Raw genomic sequence first — 24,261 nt, forward strand, 5'->3', positions numbered from 1 at the left:
CAAATACAATTTTCTTACCTAGATTTATGCAAAATCCCTCAAACAAAAGAAAACTACAGCACAGTCAAAAAGGCCCATCTATGTTGAAGCCAGCTACCACATTGGCCATTCGTGGCAATGCCACGAACATTTCTAGTACCGAGTACTATTCTTGCACTTGTGCTAGTAGGCCGAGTCCGAGTGTGATTTGGAGCATAGCAGCAAGCGGACCGAGCCTTGACTTCCGCGCCGGCAATAAAAATAAAATTCGTCTGGGGGGGGGGGGGGGGGCGCTAAACCCTGGGGTTACCACCTAATCCGCCGCGCTACAAAAAAACCCTACCTTTCCACCCTCTCCCTTCCATCCAGACAACCCCGCCCCCGCCGCCGTCTCCCCAACTCCCTCAGCGCCGCCATGGCCACCTCGCTCTCCACCCCGTCCCAGCTCCGGCCCTCCCCCTCCCGGGCCGGCCGCCGCGGCCACCTCCTCGCCCCCTACCCGCGCGTCTCCGTCGCGCGCCGCGCCGCCCCGCGCCGCGCCGGCGCCCTCTCCGTGCGCGCCGGCGCCGGCGCCGACGCCGTCACCGTGCGCCGCTTCCCGGCCGCGCCGAGCAAGGCCGGCCGCCTGGAGGGCGTCAAGAAGATCATGATCCTCGGCGCGGGGCCCATCGTGATCGGCCAGGCGTGCGAGTTCGACTACTCGGGCACGCAGGCGTGCAAGGCGCTCGCCGAGGAAGGCTACGAGGTCGTGCTCATCAACTCCAACCCGGCCACCATCATGACCGACCCCGGGCTCGCGCACCGCACCTACATCGGGCCCATGACGACGGAGGTCGTCGAGCGCATCATCGCCGCCGAGCGCCCCGACGCGCTGCTCCCCACCATGGGAGGCCAGACCGCGCTCAACCTCGCCGTCACGCTCGCCGAGTCGAGCGCGCTCGACCGCCTCGGCGTGCGCCTCATCGGGGCCTCCCTCCCCGCCATCCGCGCCGCCGAGGATCGCCAGCTGTTCAAGCAGGCCATGGACCGCATCGGCCTCAAGACGCCGCCCTCCGGCATCGGCACCACGCTCGAGGAGTGCCTCGCCATCGCCGAGGACATCGGGGAGTTCCCGCTCATCGTGCGCCCGGCCTTCACGCTCGGCGGCACCGGCGGGGGCATCGCCTACAACAGGGCCGAGTTCGAGGACATCTGCAGGGCGGGGCTCGCCGCGTCGCACACGCAGCAGGTGCTCATCGAGAAGTCCCTCCTCGGGTGGAAGGAGTACGAGCTGGAGGTCATGCGCGACATGGCCGACAATGTCGTCATCATCTGCTCCATCGAGAACATCGACCCCATGGGCGTGCACACGGGAGACTCCATCACCGTGGCACCCGCGCAGACGCTCACCGACAAGGAGTACCAGAGGCTCAGGGACTACTCTGTGGCCATCATCAGGGAGATTGGTGTGGAGTGTGGTGGCTCCAATGTGCAATTTGCCGTGAATCCTGCAGATGGGGAGGTGATGGTCATCGAGATGAATCCAAGGGTGTCCAGGTCGTCGGCGCTTGCCTCAAAGGCCACAGGGTTTCCCATAGCCAAGATGGCTGCTAAGCTCTCAGTAGGTTACACCCTGGACCAGATTCCCAATGACATTACCAAGAAGACTCCTGCCAGCTTCGAGCCTTCCATTGATTATGTGGTCACCAAGGTATGGTTTCTGCCTCCATTTCTCAGCTTTTTTAGAGTTGTGCAAATGAAAGTTCCGCTGCAATATGGATCTGCAGTACAAATTTGACTTTTCTGTATCTTCTGTGCTCACTCGTCCTTGTCAGTTGTCACCTATCAACTTGTAATGATTAATATTTCGAGTACAAATATCAAACTAATTGAACCAGATAAGTCCGTCCAGTTGCTTATCCTTTTCGTCTTGCATTATTTGACCGTTGAATATGTCGGTAGACTTAATGAATTGTGGCATATGCTTTTGCATCTACCTACTACTTAATAGTACAATAGTATTTGTTTATACCATTTAAAAGGCCGGGCAGTAGCTTTTTGCAGGCATATACTTGTACAGTCATCATTTTGTTTTTGCATGCTTGCTCAATGTTGCTTCATTGCCATCTTAGTCTGGCAACATTACTATTTTCTTGTTCACATGTTTATCAAATAAGGATGAAAATATCACAATCAATAGTTTTTTTAATGATATGTCCATATCTTGGAGATTTGTATTTTGACTGAACCTTTCCCTGATAAATCTTACAGTATAACCTGATATCACATATCAGTCACATTGTCTTTACCTGTGAATTTCTATGTCTCATGGTTATATTCTCTGATATTATGTCATATTATCCAATGCATATTATGCTGCTATTTGAGCTGCATATTAGTAATTACAGTTTCAGAATATGCTCTAGGATAATCAAATGATATTCTAATCACTTAATAAACTTATTTATGGTTTTGTTACGAGCCCATATTTATACCTGATATGTTCACCATACAGGATTTGTACTTATAGTTCTAATTCAACTTTCATGTTCTACTTTTCTGATCCTCCAAGCATTTACTATGCAGATACCACGATTTGCATTTGAGAAATTCCCTGGCTCTGAGCCAATATTAACCACACAGATGAAGTCTGTTGGTGAGGCAATGGCACTGGGGCGTACCTTCCAAGAGTCTTTCCAGAAAGCTGTACGTTCACTGGAGACTGGCTTTGCAGGATGGGGTTGTGGACCTATCAAGGAACTTGACTGGGATTGGGAGAAGATAAAATATAGCTTGCGGGTGCCGAACCCAGATCGTATCCATGCTATTTACGCAGCTTTCAAGAAAGGCATGAGGGTTGAAGATATCCATGAAATTAGCTTCATTGACAAATGGTTCCTTACAGAGCTCAAGGAGCTAGTGGATGTTGAGCAGTTCCTTGTATCAAGGAGCCTTGATCAGTTGTCAAAGGATGACTTATATCAGGTGAAGAGGAGGGGTTTTAGTGACAAGCAGATTGCATTTGCGACATCTTCATCAGAAAGTGATGTTAGATCAAGGCGTTTGGCATTAGGTGTCACTCCAACATATAAGCGTGTTGACACTTGTGCTGCTGAGTTTGAAGCAAACACCCCTTACATGTACTCTTCTTATGAATATGAATGCGAGTCAGCTCCAACCAATAGAAAGAAGGTGCTGATATTGGGTGGTGGGCCTAATCGCATAGGCCAGGGCATCGAGTTTGATTACTGCTGTTGTCATGCTTCATTTGCACTCCGAGAGGTTTGTTTCTGCATAATTTATATCCATCTTCTTTAACTAATCTCTTTAATCAGTTGTGTTTTCTATATCTGTATAAATGGATTCTTGTAGTGAGCAAAACCATATTGCATGTTTTCTTAGTCAACTACATTCTATCATATTCACTGGCATAGCCACATTGTGTCCATACTGGGTTAAATTTTCAAAGACCTTGTTTACTGCATGTGCATTGGCATGGCTGCATGCATAGCATTTTCAAATGACCCTATGTTTAAGGCATGTGCACTACTGCACGTCTGCATGGCTGCATGCATATATACTCTCACCCTTGCGGTGATACTCAGTGGTGTTGGGTAACACTCATCGATTTATTCTGTTTTTATCAACTTAGCTGGTTCCTGTATCTGATTTTTTATTGACTTGGTTTGCTAGTTTAGCCGATGTGAGGGGTATACTGATTCATATAGATACTGTATGCATACATGTTTAATAATTCATTGAGTTGTGTCATTATTTCTGATCTGATTTAGTGATCCGTGGTCTTGTGATTAGAAGAATAAAGTTGTTGATTGGTTGTGACCAATTTTCTCCATTAGTTTCTGTTGTTTTTCTATTACTGAAATTTGTGTCACTTCTTGTTGCTGTGTTTCACCGATAGTGCTAATTTCAATACCTGTTGTGAAGCCAACTGCAAAAATGCTAACCGTCCTACAACCTATTCATTCTACTTCTTTCTTATATATGTGTAATTAATTCAATAAATTAGTTTAGCTTTGCAAAATAGCACTTTGAATTGTATATCAGTTTATACATTAATACATTAATTTGAGTTTTGACCACGCTCCACCACTGATTATATGACCCTCTGTTTTTTTTTTATCACTTTTGATGACACTAATGTTTTGTTCCTTTTTCATCTCTTTACAGGCTGGATTCGAGACTATTATGATGAACTCCAATCCTGAGACGGTCTCAACTGACTACGATACCAGTGACCGTTTGTACTTTGAGCCATTGACAGTTGAGGATGTATCAAATGTCCTTGATTTGGAGCACCCAGATGGTATAATTGTGCAATTTGGAGGGCAAACTCCTCTAAAGCTTGCACTTCCTATACAACAGTATATAGAGGAGAACAAAATGGTTTCTGCTTCAGGCACTGGGAATGTGAAGATATGGGGAACATCACCAGATTCAATTGATGCTGCTGAGGACCGAAAAAGATTTAATGCAATTCTTGAAGAGCTTGGGATTGAACAGCCAAAGGGAGGGATTGCAAGAAGTGAGTCTGATGCCTTGGCGATTGCCTCAGAAATAGGTTATCCTGTTGTGGTCCGTCCATCATATGTTCTTGGTGGACGAGCAATGGAGATTGTGTACAACGATGAAAAACTGATTAAGTACCTTGCAACTGCAGTGCAAGTAGATCCAGAACGGCCTGTTTTGGTGGACAAGTATCTAATTGATGCAGTTGAAATTGATGTTGATGCATTGGCTGACTCAGATGGGAATGTTGTCATTGGTGGAATCATGGAGCACATTGAGCAGGCTGGTATTCATTCTGGTGACTCAGCATGTTCCCTGCCCACTAGAACAGTATCAGCACAGTGCCTAGAAGTTATTCGTTCATGGACCACAAAACTAGCAAAGCGTCTGAATGTCTGTGGACTGATGAACTGCCAGTATGCTATCTCTACTTGTGGCGAGGTGTTCCTGCTTGAGGCAAACCCAAGGGCTTCACGAACTGTCCCTTTTGTGTCAAAGGCAATTGGTCATCCGTTGGCTAAGTATGCATCATTGGTCATGTCTGGTGTGACTTTGGCTGAACTTGGCTTCACTCAAGAAGTGGTTCCTAAGCACATATCTGTTAAGGAAGCTGTTCTTCCATTTGAGAAATTCCAAGGTTGTGACATTCTTCTCGGACCAGAGATGCGCAGCACTGGAGAGGTGATGGGTATTGACTACGAGTTCTCTGGTGCCTTTGCCAAGGCACAGATTGCTGCTGGACAGAAGCTCCCCACATGTGGCACTGTGTTCCTTAGCCTGAACGACCTGACAAAACGTCACCTCGCTGAGATTGGACGTGGATTCCGGGACCTTGGCTTCAAGATTATCGCCACATCTGGAACAGCCAAAGTGCTCCAGCTCGAGGGCATCCCGGTGGAGCCAGTTCTGAAAATACATGAGGGGCGACCAAACGCCAGAGATATGCTGAAGAATGATCAGATTCAGGTGATGGTGATAACAAGCTCTGGTGACGCACTAGACTCAAAGGATGGCCTCCAACTCCGCAGGCTAGCCCTTGCCTACAAGATCCCAATAATCACAACTGTGGATGGGGCGCGAGCAACCATGGATGCTATCAAGAGCCTGAAGAACAAGTCGATCGAGACCCTCGCCTTGCAAGATTACTTCCAGACTGCTGATGCGCCCGACTTGCAAGCAGCGGCACAAACCACTCCTTAGAGGCATGTCCCCTAATTCATGTAATGTGAGCCTAGTGCGAACTAAAACACATCCCTTGCGATATTATGTTTACTTGTTAGCATCCGTGCACCTGCAGCATGCATAATTGCTAGAAGGTGGGGATGATTAGCTGAGTGCCAGTTACCATTTTTTGAGAACACTTGAATTTAGCATGAATTGCAACATATGGATTAATAGGGAAGCAGGATGCTGGTTGCAAAGTGCACAGTTTCTGTTTAATGAAACTTGGACATTCTTGGTGTGCGCATCATATATGGTACTGTAACTTGTAACTGTTGTACTGTTATTTTCATGGAAGTGAAATCCCGGAATATTGTTTAGTACTTGTTATCTATGATAGATTACAAATTCACCCTGTCTGTAACACAACTAACATTTTTATCCTCTGTTTAGTCGAAAAGCAGTTTTGATCATATAGGTCAACCATTGCAGTCAGTGCATCTGATCCGATTTCCTCACTCTACTACCATTATTTGATTCACAGATAGTGACGCAGGAAAAAAATTTAATGCTGTCAAAATGTTCCTATAGTAACTCTTGTAAATAATTGGAAAACTTGATGGATTTGGTTGGGCAGCACCTTGCAGTCTTGGGCCCAAGTTTGTTTCATCTGTTGACTGGAAAACCATGCCCGGCTTCGCCACCGCCTCTGTGAAGCGGGCCAACCCATCTATACACATCGCTCTAAAGTACGGTTGGCTGGTGGCTTATGCTGATTTTGTGTGAGATCTATACACATCGCTCTAAAGTATTTTTGGCTGATGGCTTAGGCTGATTTCGTGTGAGAGAAAAATACTGCTGGTTGGCTGGCATCACATCTAGCTTAGCTTCAGCTGTCTTCAGTTTCTAGCTTAGCTTGCTCAGATGTCGCTTTTGCTGTTTGTTCGTGCTCACAAACTATGGTAACTGTTGCTGGTGGAGTGCATCAGCCGGCGCTGTAAACCTGATCGTTTGTTGCCTTTTTACGTAAGGCTAGGGCTAGTTCCCTAAAACTCCAAAAAGAAAAAAAGATGTTTCACAAGGGGCATCTCGAATCACTTCAAGCAGCCACCGGGATCAAAAAGTACTAGAGATATCTATTTCGTTCTGTCCAGAGCACCCAGAGCAGAGTGATGAACAGAGTACTGGGCGCCCATCCGCCAAGCAAACACTCGGCCTGTTTGTTTCACGAAATAGATCGACAGTAGCAGGTGATCTGATCGCACGGATACAGCTTTTGCTAGCCCCAAAATACAAATGATGCCCAAGTCCTGGGCACGTGTCCCTCTGAAGATCTGAACGGAGCCGCCGCGTGTGTGGGCTCCAGGCAATCTCGCTGCCGTACACACGTTCAGACCGGATGACGTGACGTGTCAGGTAATCCCTGAAACTTGCGCAGCAGCAGAGACTTGGACTTTTTCTCGTAGGCAGCCTTGCTCCCTGCGACGGGACTCGGGTGGCGCTCGTGCCGATCGATCAAACGCGCATCCACACAGAACCAAACGTGATTTCTGAAACCTATTCAGAAATGAAAAATGGCTTGAAATGACTGACGCCTTGTTTCGTTGCAAAATTCAAAATTTTAAATCTATCACATCGAAAAGAATTTTTTACATGCATGGATTATTAACTTTAAATAAAATAAAAAATAAATTGCATAGTTTGCTTGTAAATTGCGAGACGAATTTAATGAGTCTAATTAGGCTATGATTAGACACTAAATTATTACAGTAATTACTATAGTACACATGCTCTAATAATAGATTAATTAGGCTCATTAGATTCGTCTCGTAATTTCCAGACGAGTTCTGTAATTAGTTTTGTAATTAGTCTATATTTAATATTTTAAATGTACAAAAAAAAATTATTTTTACAACTTACACGGCCAACTAAACGAACCCTGAAGCTCGATGCAGCGAGACTTAGAATACGGAGTCACCGTGATCTTTCCGTGACAAACCCGGGAGTGACCTGTTGGGACTTGGGACTTAGGAGGCCGTTTGTGTCGTGAAATCAGAACCCAAGGTTTTAATCATGTACTACTTTTAAAAACTCATTAGTCACTGTCAACGTAAATCTGTAATCAAAGAGAGATTCAGAATTCACAAAGTCCAACACGGCATTGCCACACGGGTAATTCGATTCAGCCCCCCGTGGCATGTGCGCCGGTTATATGGACGGCGTTCGGTGACGCGCGCGAGAGCAGTAGTAATCTCGAGATTCGTGAACCGACATTTGCTTTTTTATTTTTAAGTTCATATACCCTCCATCAAAACGTGAAATACCAAGACATACAGACCTGCAGAAATAATAAAATAAGGAGTGTGGAAGGGGAGAAGACCAGTGCCGTGCTCATCTTCTACTTGTCGCCGCAGTAGGCCGGCGCTTGCGGATGCCCGATGCCGCCGCCCATCTCCACCCCTTCCACCGCTCCCCATCCAACCGGCGGTCTCCGCTCCTCCCCGCCGCAGCAGGCCGGCGGGTGCTGCCCCTGCCCGCCAGGCCTCCTTGCCGGATCCGAGGTGGCCCAGCCCGGATCCAATCAGGTGGGGTCCCGCCGTCACCATCGCCGCCGTCGCTTGCCCCGGGACGACATGCCTCGCTCGTCCCTCATCCCGCGTCTAGGAGCGAGGGGAGGGGCCTCGGGACGTCCCGCCGGAGGATGGCGGCGGCGGTCGCGGTGGACGCCGCGGGCAGCTGCGCTACCTGCAGGTGGGTCTTGACCACCACGGCCGGGTACATGTTCTTCCTCCATTACCTGCGAGTGGCGATTTCATATGGATGGATTTGTCTATCCTTTGGTTCTCTCTCCCTCAGACCTCTCTTTCTTCCTCCAAGCGCAGTTGGCACGAGCTACGGCGAGCTTCACTGCTGTGGCGGCGTTGATTTCCCAAAGCAAGGGGCAGTGCGGCAGGGGCATGTTGCAGCTTGCAAGAAGCCAGCATCCGCATCCCAGATGCTCGCTAGGGCGTGGGCGCGCTGGTCCACTGGAGCAACGCGCGCTCCGCGACGACGTGCCATTCCTCCACGTGTGTCTTGCGCTATCTTGCGCGACGGCAAGGCCGAGCACAGGCTTCCTGACGGTGACAAGAGATAAGTGAACATAGTAGCAGCCAGCGACCATCCGTCAACACTCAGCAATACGCTCCTGTATTTCTCTTGTACGTTTTATAGCTCTCTACCCACAAGCCCAACTGAAGTTATAGAACATCAATGCACTATTGTGCAGAGTAAATCTTTGATTCCGTTCTTGATTTTGTTCAGTTGATTTATGGTTGCCAAATTCATCTGTCAACGTCTCAAAAATTTCGTTGGTGAACAAATACTTAGATTAATTGTTAGATGCAAAAAAACAGGTGCATCCTGTTTGGATGATCAAATTTCATGATGTTTTATTTGCACAAAATCTGTGCATCCTTCTAGTCGAATTTTAGCATGCTTCGAACATTTTTTCCAATACAAAAAACACAAAGTGTTTTTACTCGTTCTCTAATGTGATGCACTGTTTTTAACAGTAAGGACCCACTTGCAAATCTTTTAATATCATCTTCCCCGTCGCATGCATCTAACAAGAGTGAGAAGACAAAAGAAATTATCCTTTAAATACGAAAAAGTGAAAATCAATTAGGGATGATACTACTCACAAAAAAAATATTGATGATATGGGCATCCCCTAGTAATGGCTGAGAATATAATCTATGTGCAAGAAAATGTGCATCCAAATTTATTGGACCAATTAGTCTGCCACTTAAAATTATCTGGCTAGCAAAATAATTTGTGCATCATTAATTATCTAACAGTCCAGGCTTCCCATTATGCCCAAAAACATGTGCATCTTGTTTTTTTTAGAATTTCTCAACCATAATCTTGTGCACCCTTATTTATTGAATAATTCAAATAGTTTCTGCATATAGAAAATTATTGCATCTTGGTTTCATAGTTTAAACAAAATATAATTGCATCCTCTTTGATTGAAATAAACTGTAATGCAATTAATTGATTATTGCAGCAAAAACATAGGTGCATTGCTCAAGTCTTTGTATTTTTCAATGAGCAAAAATATATATCTAGGTACATAACAAAATATATGAATCTAGAAAAATTAAAACGGCCTACATTTTGGTGCATGTTTTCTACAGCTTGATGTTATGCTGCTTCAAAGCATTTGCAGCACATGCAACCAAACTTTTGCATGTGTGCTCTTTCCCATCTTGCTATGCATCTGTCTTGGTCCAACCACTCTTGACGCACAAATGCACCCAGAACAACACACACCTTCCCCCGTTGCCGTAAAGGAGTACTCGTGAAATCTATATATGGATATAGTAAGCAACCCCCGTCATGCAAAATTTGAGGTGAAAGAAAAAAATTTGTAAAAAAAACAAAAAAGAAAATCTTGCACTTGAGTAGTTGCAGATTCAACTGTTCATCTCCAATCCGTAACTCGCTACTATTGATAGCTACTATTAATAAGCTGATTTCTTTAATTTATTTTTTATTGCACAAATTTCAATTGCATCTCAAATTTTGCATGCATTGTCCATCCATATTTTTTTATTAAATTCTTAGATGCACAAATTTAAATTTCTATTATTTTTAAAGCAAGCAATGTTTCCTTGGTCCGTCAATCCGAATCTTAATCGGAGTCTGAACAAATCAATCTAAATTCTAATCGAACCTTGAACAAATCAATCGAATTTCCAATTGGAATACGGACAATCAATATCTCGCACAGTGACGGCACAATTTGTACATGAAGTGAATGAACATAAAGTTGATGGCATTACATATGTCTATTATATTACCCGTAGCAACGCACGAGTACTATACTAGTCTAATTAAAGTTGATAATACAGTAGCATCTAACCCTTGGTAACTCTTAGTCCATCTCAGGCCCTGTTTAGTCCCAAAAAAAATTCTACAGTATCTGTCAAATCGAATCTTCAGACACATGCATGGAACATTAAATACAGTTGGAAAAAATAACTAATTACACAGTCTAACTGATTCATACGAGATGAATTTTTTAAATCTAATTAGTCTATAATTAAACATTATTTATTAAATAACAATAAAATGTGATACAATACCAAAACCTAAAATTTTTAACCAACTAAACAGGAGCTGCGCTTCATTGGAAATGTGGTACATTACCAAAAACTAAAATTTTTAGCCTCAGGCCGTGTTTGGTAAAGAGTCAAATCAAGATTTTTAGCCTCCTGCCTTATCCTCTCCACTCACGGGTTGGCCTATCCTCTCTTCTATCCCACTCTCTTTCTCCCTCGGGCAACAGGCAGCGGTGATGGGGCGGGGCTGCGACAGCGCGAGGAGCTGCGGTGGCGCAACGGTGATGTGGAGCCTCGGCTACGGGAGGAGCTGCGGCGGGGCAGGGCGGCGCGGAGCCGCGAATGCGCAAAGCAGCGACGGGCGGGGCCAAGCAGTGCCGGTGCCAAGAAGCAGCGAGCGACACCGTGGAGCTGGGCACGGCGCCTGGCGCGGAGCCGCGGCGTGCGACGGCGGCGGCGGCGAGCTGAGGCACGCGGACGCGGTGCCGAGCAGTGGCACAGAGCGGGGGACCGGGCCACGACACGGAACAGCTCGACGGTGGCTCCCGGCGACCATGATCAACGATTCATCTGCGGCGGTAGAGCGCACCGTGATCCATAGATGTCGTTGTTCAGGAGGACCCGGGAACTCCTGCGCGGAGCATCTCCAGGGAAGAAAAGCCGGTGAGCAAGAAGTCGACGGACGGAAGAGTTCTAGATGGATTCCATCCGCGCTGTATCCCTTTTCTCGAATGCTCCCGTCCATTCTCTCCTCGGGTCTTGTGCCGCCCCCCAGGAAAAATCAGTACCCCTAGTCTGAATACACAGTTACTATTCATAAATACGCCCATTGTACATCTGCCGCTGCCGTCGTCCACGAATCTTAGCAAAATCGGACCCGTCCAGATTACCGGCGCAGCGGCCCCCGGGGGCTAAAAATCCGGTCTCATTGCCACACGAAACAAGTCCAAGACGACATCGCACAAGGAGACACTGGAACCGGGACCCCGAAACGGGCCCCAGTTTTTCAGACATGTCATGGTCATGGTCCATCCGAAGATCGAATGCAAGTGGAACAAGTTGCCAGCAGACCTGCAGACTCGAGATGGACCCGCTGCCTCTGCATGCAAGTCAGAACTCAAGCTACGCTCAAAAACAACGCAGAATTCCTGCTCCAAGAAGCCGAGGAGAAGGGAAAAAGAAAATTAGAAGTCAGAAAACACGCGCCCGGGTGCCTGTTTCGTCGCATGACCCTTTTTCCTGTGGATTTCCAACTACTACCAGGATTGTGACGCCCTGGCTGAGTTGACCTTCCTCCGAGATTTGATTCACTTTTGCCTTCCATTCAGGAGTGCCGCTGTTCTCATCACAATGGACAAAGCTCATGTGTAAGAATCCACTCGAAATTTTAAAAGACAATTCTCTTATTCAGAAAAGAGCCTGCAGTGTTTACACTCCTCCGAGAACTGCAGGTTCAGGTTATACAGGCCTTGCAGCGTGTGGCTTACACTTATACAGCGTGCAGCTTGTGCTGCACCTCAGGTCACAGAAGAAGAAAAGGATGAACAAACATACAAAAGAATGAATTGTACATACAAGATTAAAAAAACATCTTACAACAAACAACCAACAAAATTGTTAACCCTCAACATGATCTAATCAGCTGGACGACCGCTGCAACGCCTTGGAAAACGGCGCTGCGGCTGCGATCCGAGGCCCGGCAGGCACGGCTCACTTGGCCTTGTGCTTGGGCAGCGTGAGCGCCACGGCCGGCGCCGGCGTCTGGAACCCCGTGAACTCCTGCTTGGGCGCCCGCCGGCCGGCCGGGCTCGGCACCGGCAGCGGGAGCCTGGCGCCGGTCGGGGTCGGGAGCCCCATGTAGTGCAGCCGCGGCGACAGCCTGATCCGCGGGCTGGGGCGCGGCGACGGGATCGGCGCCGGCAGCCGGCACGCCGCGCCCGGGGACGGCGCCACCCGCGGCGACAGGTTCACCTGCTCCAGGGCCATGCTCTGGACGCCGGCCGGGTAGTCCCGGAGGCACCCGATGCGCGCGCCCGTGGGCGTCGACCACTTGAACGACGGCCGGCGGCTCGCCATCACCTCCGGCCCCGCGGCGGCGCCCGTCTCGGCCCCCGCCTCCTCCGCGACGTCCGCCTCAGGCAGCTCGACTACCGGTTGGCTCTCCACGGCCACATCGTCGTGCGCGGCGGCTTCGGCTTCCTCCTCCGCCGGCTGCTCCGGTGCCGCCTTCTTGAAGGACGGGAACTCGTCGTCGTCGACGGAGCACCGCTTGACGTTGGCGAGGTCGACGCTGTTCTCCTCGAGGAAGGCGATGAACTCCCTGAAGTTGTCCTCCGTCGGGAGGTAGTGGCCGCTGTAGGGCCAGATGGCCTTGAGGACGCCGTCCTTGGCGACCAGCCTCCCGGCGGCCGTGGTGGCGGCGCCGGACAGGAAGCTCGAGTGCTGGAACTTGCCCTTCCTCTTCTGCCCGACGTAGAGCGACCTGCTCGTGCTCAGCACGAAGATCCACTTGGACTCCTCGTTCGTGTTCACCAGCTCTCCGCTTTGCTTGTACAGCAGCCGCCCTTCCTCCACGATGACTTCGTACGCCACCCTCTCGACCTGCGATTGGAGTAACGTTCAGATCAGCAACTGCAATACAATTGGGGATGGATTTTTTTGAGATCTTTAGAAGAAAGGAACTAGAAAGGATGCACGTACCGGCCCGAGGTACATGATGAGCTGCGAGTAAAGCTTGGTTCTTGGGCACTTGGGGTGATGCAGGTCTCTCCCGGCGCCGATGTCCAGCCAGTAGAAGAAGGGCTCGCAGCTGGAGCTGGCGGACCAGATGTCGTAGTAGAGGTGGAGGTTGTGGCCGTAGCGGTGGCGCGGGTCAATCTAATTCAATTCAGGAAGAAGAAGAAACAGACACATGAGAAACATTTTTTTCATCCAATCCAAGAAAAAAAGTTACTGTAAGAAACAAGAACAGAAATGAACAGAAAAAAGTTACTTACTGCTTCGAGCCAGTGCTGGAGGGCGAGCTTCTGCGCCTTGTCGTCCTTGGAGAGCCCCTTGCCGACCTTGGCGATCCTCTTGCCGGCCCGGGACCAGCGCGACGCGGCGGTCTCCTGCTTGTCGCCGTCGAAGAAGGAGATGGACTTGATGTTGAGGTAGACCGAGTCGTAGGCCTTCCACCAGAGCTCCTCGGCGATGATGGCGCCGTCGGCGAGGCTCCGGCGCGTGCGGTGGCCCTTGTAGATCTTCTGCACCCGGGTGGCGGCCTGGTCGAGCTCCACGCGGGGACGCGGCGAGATGAACTCGATCATGGCCTGCGCCGCCGCCGGGGACGCCGCCCGCGGGGGGCTCGGCTGCGGCTGAAGCGCCAGGGTCCCCGGGCGCGCGCCGTTGATGCCGCCGCCGGCGGCGCTCCTGCCGGTGACGGCACCCGCCGGCGGCTCCGGGTCCTGGCTTTGCGGCGCCACCTGCGCCTCCCAGTTCTTGAAGCTGAGCGAGCGCTCGAGGCCGCCGCCGCGCGCCATGGTCGTTCGGGAGGGCGACGGCCTCAGCGGCGAGGAGCAGCCATCCCGGCGCGGGCTGCGCGGCTTCGGGGAGAGCAGGTGGTTCCGCTCTGTGCTGAGCAGCCTCAGAGTCATATCCCGGCTGGCTTCTCCCTGCAGAGACGGTGGTGTCGTTCTTCCTGCACGCGAATCATGGGCATGGCGATGATCAGCTTGGGGAACTGCTAGTAGTTCGTCAGAAAAACAAAATCAGGCCGGTGGTTGCGAATCATGGACATGGCGATGATCATCTACTCGTAGCAGTTGTTTAGTAGTACAAGGCTGCAAGCTAGCAAACACTAGGCTTGGAAAAATGCTTGGCCTTATAAAAAAAAAAGCAGCAGCTTATTAAGTTATTATCCTGTGGAGAAGAAAAGTCGCAGGAACGGGACCAAACCGGAAGCTTGGCCTTTATTGCAAGCGCTGTACCACTACTAGCAGCTAGCTACGGCATCCATGGAAATCACAACCACTCGAAACTGCAAGAACGGAAAGCTACTCCTACTAGTGATGAACTCGCATCAGTGCATACCCAGAGAGCGGCGGATGGGAGCTGAATCGGAGGCGGCGGAGACGACGCTGGGGATTACGGTGTTGCGCTGCTTCGAGGGTTCAGGTGCGGCTGGTCTGCGATGCTGGTATACTCTCGGGGCGGGACGGGGGGCGCCTATATATACACGAGCGAGCTACAAGAAGGAGGCCATGGAGGAGCACGAGTCCAAGTTGCGCGTTGCGGGGGCGTGCGGCCCGGAGACGACGACGACGACCGGTCGTTGCCGCGCGAGCGGAGACGACGGGGTGGGCCGACGAAGGCTCCGCGTCCCTGCCAGCCTGCCTGTGCCTGGACTCGCGCACGTACACACGTCAGCCGCTGCCCGCGGCTTGCGCGCGACGGGGACGCTCGGCGTTGGTTGGTCGGTTGAAGCGATCAACCACGGAAACATGGAGCGCACACGGACAGGGTGGTAGCGGTAGTCCTCCTCCTCCTCAAGGATGGACAAGTACACCGGCACCGCGATGTTTTGTTACCGCGGTCCAGTACATACAGTCAGTTTTTGTTTCTTCCGCTGGTCTCTTGCTTGGACCCAGAGACTCCAAGAGTTAGTTACCGCGTTGTCTCATACCGAGCTCGAACATTTACTCCCTCCGTCCAAAAAAACATGCAACTCTCATTTTCTCTGAGGAGTCCAAGAGTTACCGCGTTGTCTCAGACCGAGATTATTGATCATTTACTACCTATATGTCGTGAAATGAATACAAGTCTGACTAAAATTATGTAAAATAATATTAACATTTGTGTTAAAAATAAATATCATTAGGTTAACCATGTAATATATTTTCGTATTGAATTTATGTGGAGGTATAAATGTTAGTAATTTTTTTGTACAAATTTGATTAAATTTAAAATTGTTTGACTTCTCGGGAAGCAGGACCTGCATTCTTTTTTGGGACGTACCGTTAAAGCCAAGGTATAGTGTTCTTCTAGATCATGAATAAGCATTGTTTTCTTAGCGTGCACAAAAAACAACTTTGTTCATTAAGTTTAGTTTTCATGTATCTAGAGCGTTGAAAATAAATGTGGTCTGTGAGTTTCAGTGTCATTTAGACCGGTCATTAAGACATTTAGATTATGACGAAAAATTGTAGGGCTGCTTCTTTATTAGCAGAAGGAACCTTCTACTCCTAATTTACTATAGGATGTACTCCACCTGTTCTAAAATGGAGGTGGTTTTCTATTTTTTTTTATGCACTTACATATACTTTATATCTAAGTACATAACAAATACTATGTATCTAGAAAAGCTAAAACAACCTACATTTTGGAACAAAGAAAGTATTAAAAAAAGAGCAAAATATGCTCCATCTATCTCCCCTTAAACAAATAAATATATGTTTATTTAATCTAAATGTTGATATAGAGATAGTCCTGTTGTAGAGGATAAAGCTGACACAAAGAAACTGGAATTTTTCATTGTGTTTCTTTCGCTACATGTCAAATTCTGTATCATCTACTTTTACAATTATCTTTTCTTTCATGGATTGTTGACACGCCATAGCATCTATCAAAATATTCTTGTAATCTAGCTTAAGGCGGGCCAGCACAAAATCGTGACGTATTGTGTAAACTCTCAAACTTCTTTTATATTAGGCGCAGATCTTCTACGTATTCAAGAAACAACACATGATATTGTCGTTGCTATTATCTTAGATACTATCACTATCACGATGGCCCCTATGATGTGGCATTGATTTAGTTAATTTTATTTGCAATGTCATGCCGCGATGCTTTGACTCTCAACTTCTCTGGTACTACAATATTGTAGGCCTTCTGCACATGCTTCCTTTTGAGTGATCAAAAATATTTCCTAGAGGAGTGAAGCTTACATTTCTCTCCAGTAGAGACCGTCAAAGTTAACATATCAAACAAAATAGAACACGGGTTAAATACCAATAGTATGTGACAACATCACCACTAGTTATATACAAATGTTTTGTATTTAATTATACGGCATTAGTATCCTCACTAGAAGGTTTAGAGTCATTTACATTTTTAAAGGGTACTGAAGATATTTATAGAATTTATTTATAAGCTGATTCACAAGCTATGTACCTTTTATGTCTTACATTACTTTTCTATTCTATTTATTATTGTAGAACATGGTGATACCAATTGCTTAAAGTTTTACTATAGTATTGGGCCATATACGTGATAATTTGCATAAGTTAAATTCATCAGACAACATAAAATAGATAAGATATTATGTTTATCATTTAGTAAATCTTTCCAAGAAGTTAGGCACATCTTAGATTTATGTAATATTATTAATTCTACTCAGTAGGGATATTCCATGAGTCATTTTACAATCATAGTATTTAGGACCCTAAAAAATCTTTTATACTACGTTTTTTTCTGGGTTTGTGTAGAATGGTTTAGATACCAAGACCTAGTCATGGTAGATAGGCCATGTTCGTCACAAATTGAAATTAAGCAAAGCTATTTGTTACACCTAGCTGTATATTTTGATTACTTGCGCATAGGGAAATGCCATAGAATGATATGAATAGGGCTGCTGGTAAGATACTACGTCTATGTATGTTTATATTGACATATTCGTGCATACTCTTATGAGACATTAGATACCTGTAAGTGATAATGGAAGTGTTAATTGTGTCCCCATATTTTATACTGGCACACGAATAATTTACACAATTGATTCAAAGGCTATGTAACCATGAAGATTTATCAAATAAAAATGCAAGCATCACATATTTAATACAAGAAAAATAAATAAAATATGATACCAAAAGTTCATGTGAAAAGACAAATTAACAATCTCATATCATTTAGTTTGTAAGACTAGTGCATGGGAAATGAGAGCTTGACAACTCATTTAATTTTAAAAGTAATACAGGGGCTATATTATTCCAATACATTAAATGAAATTATGGATATGAAAATTTGGAGGTAATATATAAAATATAAGCATTTGATTTTGTATGCCCATATATGTAATAAACAGAAATTTCATTTATTGAGTGTTTGATATCACTTGTCAATAATATTGATACTAATCCCAATCGTTATGAATATTGTGTGAAGAAAAATGTAAACTCATCAATGATCCATGATGCTTGTGGAGGATACTAAGTGCCGAATCAAGTCCTTATACATTCCACATTTTTCACTCCGATCCATTTTGGCAGCATGTTTAAACCTGATTGCAGAGCTGAGCCTTGTTGTTTGACCATGAACCCGCGGTCCGTAGACGCATTTCCGATAGCAAAGCAAAGGAAATGACCAGCGGCCTCATTTAGTGAGGATGTTGATTGGATTAATGATGATAATGACCAGATGATTGATTGTTGGGTGTGAAGGAGGCTAGTTGCATCATATTAAAAAACTAGCTGACTTTGGCCCTGTTTAGTTCACACCCCATAAACGCAAAAAAGTTATAAACACAAAAAAGTGCAAAGGAATCTTGCTAATTTGAAGTACTAAATGAAGTCTATTTACAAAACTTTTTGTATGGTTGGGTTGTAAATCGCGAGACGAATCTAATGAGCCTACGCAATCCATGATTGCAACAGTGATGCTACAGTACCATCCTCTAATTATTGATTAATCATGGATTAATTAGCATTATTAGATTCGTCTCGCGATTTACAATCCATCTGTGCAAAAAGTTTTGTAAATAGACTTCATTTAGTACTTCAAATTGGCAAGATTCTCACGCAAAAATTTTTTGCGTTTACATATAAAACCAACTAAACAGGGCCTTTGTGTATCCATGGGGCCATTTGCGTGTGTTTTATCACACTAAAAACATAAGGTGCATTAGTTGAGAAAATGTACAACATTCTATTTAAAAATTGACTTTCACATGTTCTGGACGTGTTGGATTCGCTGGCACTGTCTGCCCCTTGGTTCTCTTGTCCCCTTCAGCTGCAGCTGCAGCTGCTGCTACCATTATTATTTCCCAATTCGTCTGATCCTACGCCCGAACTCCACTTGATCGATGGGCTGCTCCAGCAGAGTTGTCAGTCAACTAGACTATATGTTCTGCAGTCAACTTGGAGTTGGATCTGGAAATTTTGTGGAAATTAGTCGACGGCAAGCAGAAAGTTTGCATTGGTTTTCTTCTATTCAAAAAGAGGAAATCAGAGGACTTTTTAAAGCTTTATTTGTACAACTTGAGGTTGCATGCGTGCATGGCAGGGCAGGGCACTGGAAGCAGAAAGCACAGAGTTGTGCATGACCGGAAAGCCTGGAAGATGAGAACGGCTTCTCTTGACCTGAGCGGCCGGCCAACTCTGCTCCTCATTTCTGAGCAGCTTCATGCTGCAACTTTTAGCCATTTGATTTTGGCTTCTTCTTCTTCTTTTTTTCCTAGGAGATGGTAAGATTTCCGGACAAAAATTCTCTGACCCTTTTCTTATGCATGCATGGAGTACTACTAGGTAAAGTGCGCGCTGTGCCGCGCCCAGTTCAAAAGAACTCAACGTTCTCAGCTGTTTCGCCTTAAGAGACATTCCATCGAACACATTACCTGCATGGGCATGGCAGCCTGAACAATGGACGCCGTTGCCTTGCTTCATTACGGGGCTTCAGCTCGACGCTGTTCCCATGCTTCGCAGGAGGGCGCGTGCAGCCACACCGCCGCCAGCTGCCGGTCCACGGAGAGGGAGTTCAAGAGGCCCACGCGCCGCCACCCGTTGCTGCCTCCTGCAAAAGCCAGGGGCCACAATCTCTCTGCGCTCGAAGCCGGACGGCCACGCCGCCGCGTCTCTATGCCACCGCAACGCACGTGACTCCGCGGAGCCCCCGCACGGCGCGCGGGCCGGACGTGCCTATCGGCTCGTGCTCGATCAAGCCGTCGCCTGCGGGGCCGCGTGGCAGCAGGAAGGATCTGAGGAAGAGGGGAGGGGCGGGTAGGTGCGCTCCTCGCGCCCCGCTGGCTGCTGCTCCTGCGAGCTTGGTCCCCGCCACGGGCTGCTCCCTGCACGCACCTAGTTCCGTGAGGCGCGCCGTGCGCGCTTGCCGAGTCGGGGAGGAGGGCGAGGAGGGCGCAGTGGCCGGCAAGGTCCACCTTGGGGGCCTGGGGCCGGCATGGAGGCACCGTGAGAGAGAGCTCGGCAGCCGATGAAGCACGTGTCGGGGCAGCGAGGTTGGCAGGGAGGCGCGGCGTGTGGGAGGGCAGCTGAGCGGAGAGAGAAGAAAGCAGAGCAGATTGTGAGAGAGAGACCACAACGGCGGTGCGGCAGATGGCGCGGTCCCACTCACAGCAACAGCGCCGCGGGGCAACGACCGAGCCAGCAGCCCACGGCTCGCGTCGGACGTCTCCCTTCCGCCGCGTGTCGCTCAGAGAGCATCCGAATGCCCTCAGCTCTCCCTCCCCAGGGTGGATAGGAGTAAGAGTAAGTATGTGCCTCTTACCAGTTTCCGTGCCTACTGTGCTCTAGGATCCCAGTCAGTTTGACCTGCTGCCGCTGCAGAATTGTCAGTCAAACAGGATCCGTGTGGAGATCTGGACCATTTTTGGAAAGTGAGAGACTCAGAGAGATTGCCTATGGAGCGACGAGATTGATCCAAGGATCTGATTACGGGCTGCGGTTAATCGGATCCTCTCATATTTTTTAAACTTAACTTTGCTTTTAGTTGATTTGGCAGATTTGTATACGCAGTGACGGAAAGAGACGAAGCTGGTAGCTGAAACCGCTGGATGCGATGCTGCGGGTAGCCGTGGGAACGGAACGTATGGTGGACGACAACTGCAGGCACTGGCGGACCCAAAGGTAGGCCAGGGTATGCCACAGCATACCCTAAGCGGCCCACCCCGGCCCACCCAACAAGCAATCGGCCTGCTCCTTCCCACGAGAGGAGGCGCAAAGCAGGAAAAAAACACGACTCCCTTCCTCCCCCGACTCCCTCACGCCGCCTCGCGAGTCGCGAGCGCCCATGGGTCTCCTCCGCTCGATCTCGGCGTCGCGCCGTCGCCCAGCACTCCAGCAGCGCAGCCGCGCCCCGCGCAGGTCGCCGGAGGACGGACGCCGGCTCGCCGTGCCGGTCGCCGTCGCCCCCGCGCGGCCGCGCCTCGAGGCCCCCTCCCCAACCCGCTCAGTTTGCCGCGCCGTCAGCCACCGCGCGCCCACCGGCACCAGCCAACAGTAGTGCCAACCAGCGCCGGCCGTCGACCATCCTCGGCGCCCAGAGAGGACCAGACAGTCAGACCCTACTGGAGGAAGTATCCAGCCCGCAAAGGTAAATCCCGATTGAGAATTTCATATCCCCTTCTTAACCCATAACCCTAGTGGCCTAGTCAGTACTCAGTAGGTTAGTAGATTATTGATGTATTCTATTTTTCTATAGATCCTATGAACAATGAAGAGGGATGGGATCATCGCATCACTTTTTCAGAAGCATATAGCAAAGAAGCTTGCTGCTTCTTCATCATCTCCTTCACCTGTTCCGGCTGCAACAGTTGTGGAAGAGCAAATTCAAGAGCAAGAGAGAATAATTGAAGAAGATGTGAATCCTAGTCTTGTGGCGTCTAGTGTGCTTTCAGAATCAATTGAAATTGAAGATGATATCCTGCCACTAATTCCAGCGCCAATCCCACCACCAACTGAAGATGTTTTGCCACCACAATCACCGATTTATGATATCAATCGCCTTCCTCGTGATCCAGCTGAAAGGCTCCCCATTGCAAGTTATCCTTTTAATGATCAAGATGCAATTAGAAGGTCATATATTCTTAATGGTCCATACCAACCTTATTCACATGAATTTAAGAAAAGAGCAATTGGAGGTAGAGAGCGGGGTTTCAATTGTGTATGGTTTTACAAATATGATTGGGTTGAATATAGTACAAAAAAGAAAGCTGTGTTTTGCTTCTTATGCTACTTGTTCAAGGACAAACAAAGTAAGGGCAAGGGGACAGATGCATTTACAGCAAAGGGTTGAAACAATTGGAATATAGGAGAGAAATCACTTATGAAACATATGTGTTCTGTTGCACACAAGGCAGCTCAAGAGAAATATATTGGCTTTATGAATCCTAATGCAGCAATTGATGATAAAATTGAGAAGTGGAGTAATGAGGATCATCGTCTTTATATGATCAGATTGAGGTATTCACTGAGATGTTTGAAGTTTTTATTGCATCAAGGGTTGGCCTTCCGTGGACATAATGAAAGTGAAGACTCTAGCAATAGAGGGAATTTTATTGAGCTTCTGAAATTTCTTGCAGCCAATAGTGAAGAAGTCAATAAGTATGTTCTCAACAATGCTCCAGGTAATTGCCTCTTAACCAGCCCAAAGATACAAAAGCAATTTATTCAATGTTGTGCCATAGAAACAAGAAAGAAAATAATTGAAGAACTTGGTGAGGAGCCCTTTGCAATTCTAGCAGATGAGTCTAGTGACATATCACATAAGGAACAATTAGCTCTTTGCTTGCGTTATGTTGATAAATTGGGAAGGCCATGTGAGCATTTTCTTGGAGTTGTTCATCTAGATGATACAACTTCTTTATCACTTAATGAAGCAATTGAAGCTCTAATTGCTAGTCATGGCTTGAGCATCACTCGGATTCATGGTCAAGGTTATGATGGGGCTAGCAATATGAAAGGACATATTAAAGGGCTAAAAACATTGATTATGCAAGAATCATCTTCTGCTCATTATATCCATTGTTTTGCACATCAACTCCAATTAGTTCTTGTTGCTGTTGCTAAGGGAAATAATGATTGCGTGTGGTTTTTCGATCAAGTATCCCTCTTGCTGAATATTGTTGGAGTTTCTTGTAAGCGTCATGGCATGATTAGGAATTCTAGACTTGAAAGTGTCATGAAAGCAATTGAGTGTGAGGAACTAGAAACTGGGAGTGGATTAAATCAAGAGAGGGGATTACCTAGGCCTGGTGATACTCGGTGGGGCTCTCATTACAGAACTATTGTCAACATTATTTTTATGTATCCCACAATTCGAGACGTACTCATTACTCTTGGAGAAGATCCAACACAAAAGGGTGATTGGCCAAAAATACATGCTATAGTTGGAGTATTTGAGTCATTTGACTTTGTTTTTGTTGCACACCTAATGCTTATTATTCTTGGATACACAAATGAATTATCTGAGTGCTTACAAAGAAGAGAACAAGATATTCTTAATACAATATCACTTGTTCGTGTGGCAAAGGCTAGAATGCAAAAACTGAGGTCTAATGGGTGGGATCAATTTCTTCAACGGGTCACTTTGTTTTGCAATAAACATGGTGTCCAAGTTCCTGCAATGGATGGTCAGTATGTGCCTTATGGAAGATCTGCACGGTTTGCCCGAAACCAAACAATAGATGATCACTTTAGAAGAGAAGTATTTATTGGGGTTATTGATCATATCAGTCAAGAGCTTGACAATCGATTTGATGAGGTTAATTTGGAGCTGCTTTCTTGTATGTCAGCCTTCAGTCCTGCTGATTCTTTTGCTTCTTTTAAGGCACAAAAGTTACGTAGGCTTGCTGATTTCTACCCTAATGACTTCTTTGAGTCACATTTGGTCAAACTTGAATTGCAACTTGACAATTATATTGATGACATCAGACATGAGGATAGCTTCAAAGGTCTTAATAATCTTGTTGAACTCTCAACTAAACTAGTTCAAACTGGCAGGCATAAGATTTATGATATGGTTTATAATCTTCTCAAATTGGTCTTGCTTCTACCGGTGGCAACGGCAAGTGTTGAAAGGGTCTTCTCTTCATTGACTTTTGTGAAAACTAAGCTGAGAAATAAGATGGGAGATAGTCTTTTGGATGATTGTTTACACACATTCATCGAGCGAGATATCTTCTTTCAAGTGGATGAAGATTATATAATTAATACTTTCATGAGCTTTAGGAAGCGTAGGCCTGATAAGAAGACATAAGGTAATCTCTTTGAACTATTGTAGGTGTGTAAGCTTATTTTATGTAATTCTAAGACTTAATGTGCTTCTACTATTTATATTGTAATCAAGTGTATGCAAGTACTGAACCTAATTGCTTATATACTGAATTGCTCGTGGATTTTTTTATTGTGTACCGTTTTTTAGATTGTACCGAATACCGAATTGAATGTTGAAATTTTGACCCGGCATACCCTAAGTTTCAATGCTAGGTCCGCCACTGACCGCAGGTAGCCCCGGGGGAACGGTCAAGGGCGCGTGCGTGCGCCCCGCCGCGGACGACGACGGAGACCCGTTTTTGTTGAACGGCGCGGCCAAACTACTCCGAACGGAGCAAGAGACAAGGCACCGCTTTTTTCGCTGTGCTGTACCATCACCAAGGCTTGCCGACTTGCCGTGTCTCCGATCCACAGATCGAACTGCTCAGAGTATCTCCAAGAGTTCTGGTATCTCCATGAGTTATCTAAAAGAAGAAAAAACTCATCAAAACTCGGATTCAACAGGCTTTGTATTTTGCTATGCTAGCTAT

General features: G+C 47.0%; 2 protein-coding genes and 1 long non-coding RNA gene across 4 annotated transcripts; 2 read left to right on the forward strand and 1 right to left on the reverse strand.

The window, feature by feature from the left end:
• Positions 1–296: 296 nt before the first annotated feature.
• On the forward strand, positions 297–6,038 carry LOC120676624 (carbamoyl-phosphate synthase large chain, chloroplastic). Its single transcript, XM_039957937.1, has 3 exons — positions 297–1,669; positions 2,545–3,240; positions 4,147–6,038. The coding sequence occupies exons 1-3, from the start codon at positions 395–397 to the stop codon at positions 5,683–5,685; spliced, it is 3,510 nt and encodes a 1,169-aa protein (XP_039813871.1). The 5' UTR covers positions 297–394; the 3' UTR covers positions 5,686–6,038.
• Positions 6,039–8,050: 2,012 nt separating this feature from the next.
• LOC120675530 lies at positions 8,051–9,065 on the forward strand. The gene is made up of 2 exons (XR_005675379.1): positions 8,051–8,421; positions 8,529–9,065. It is a non-coding gene; the product is annotated as an uncharacterized LOC120675530 (long non-coding RNA).
• Positions 9,066–12,136: 3,071 nt separating this feature from the next.
• LOC120674248 (IQ domain-containing protein IQM1-like) lies at positions 12,137–15,034 on the reverse strand. 2 transcript variants are annotated; one of them, XM_039955395.1, is made up of 4 exons: positions 14,823–15,034; positions 13,748–14,430; positions 13,452–13,628; positions 12,137–13,352 (listed from the first exon to the last, which is right to left on the reverse strand). In XM_039955395.1, exons 2-4 carry the CDS (start codon positions 14,384–14,386, stop codon positions 12,462–12,464), a joined length of 1,707 nt encoding a protein of 568 aa, XP_039811329.1. In that variant the 5' UTR covers positions 14,387–14,430; positions 14,823–15,034; the 3' UTR covers positions 12,137–12,461. The 2 variants fall into 2 exon arrangements, with proteins under 2 accessions (XP_039811329.1, XP_039811330.1); XM_039955396.1 differs by lacking the exon at positions 14,823–15,034 and having other exon boundaries at positions 13,748–14,798.
• Between the last annotated feature and the right edge of the window lie 9,227 nt (positions 15,035–24,261).

This window comes from Panicum virgatum, chromosome 5N, assembly GCF_016808335.1.
Source record: "Panicum virgatum strain AP13 chromosome 5N, P.virgatum_v5, whole genome shotgun sequence".
Classification (NCBI taxonomy): Eukaryota; Viridiplantae; Streptophyta; class Magnoliopsida; order Poales; family Poaceae; genus Panicum; species Panicum virgatum.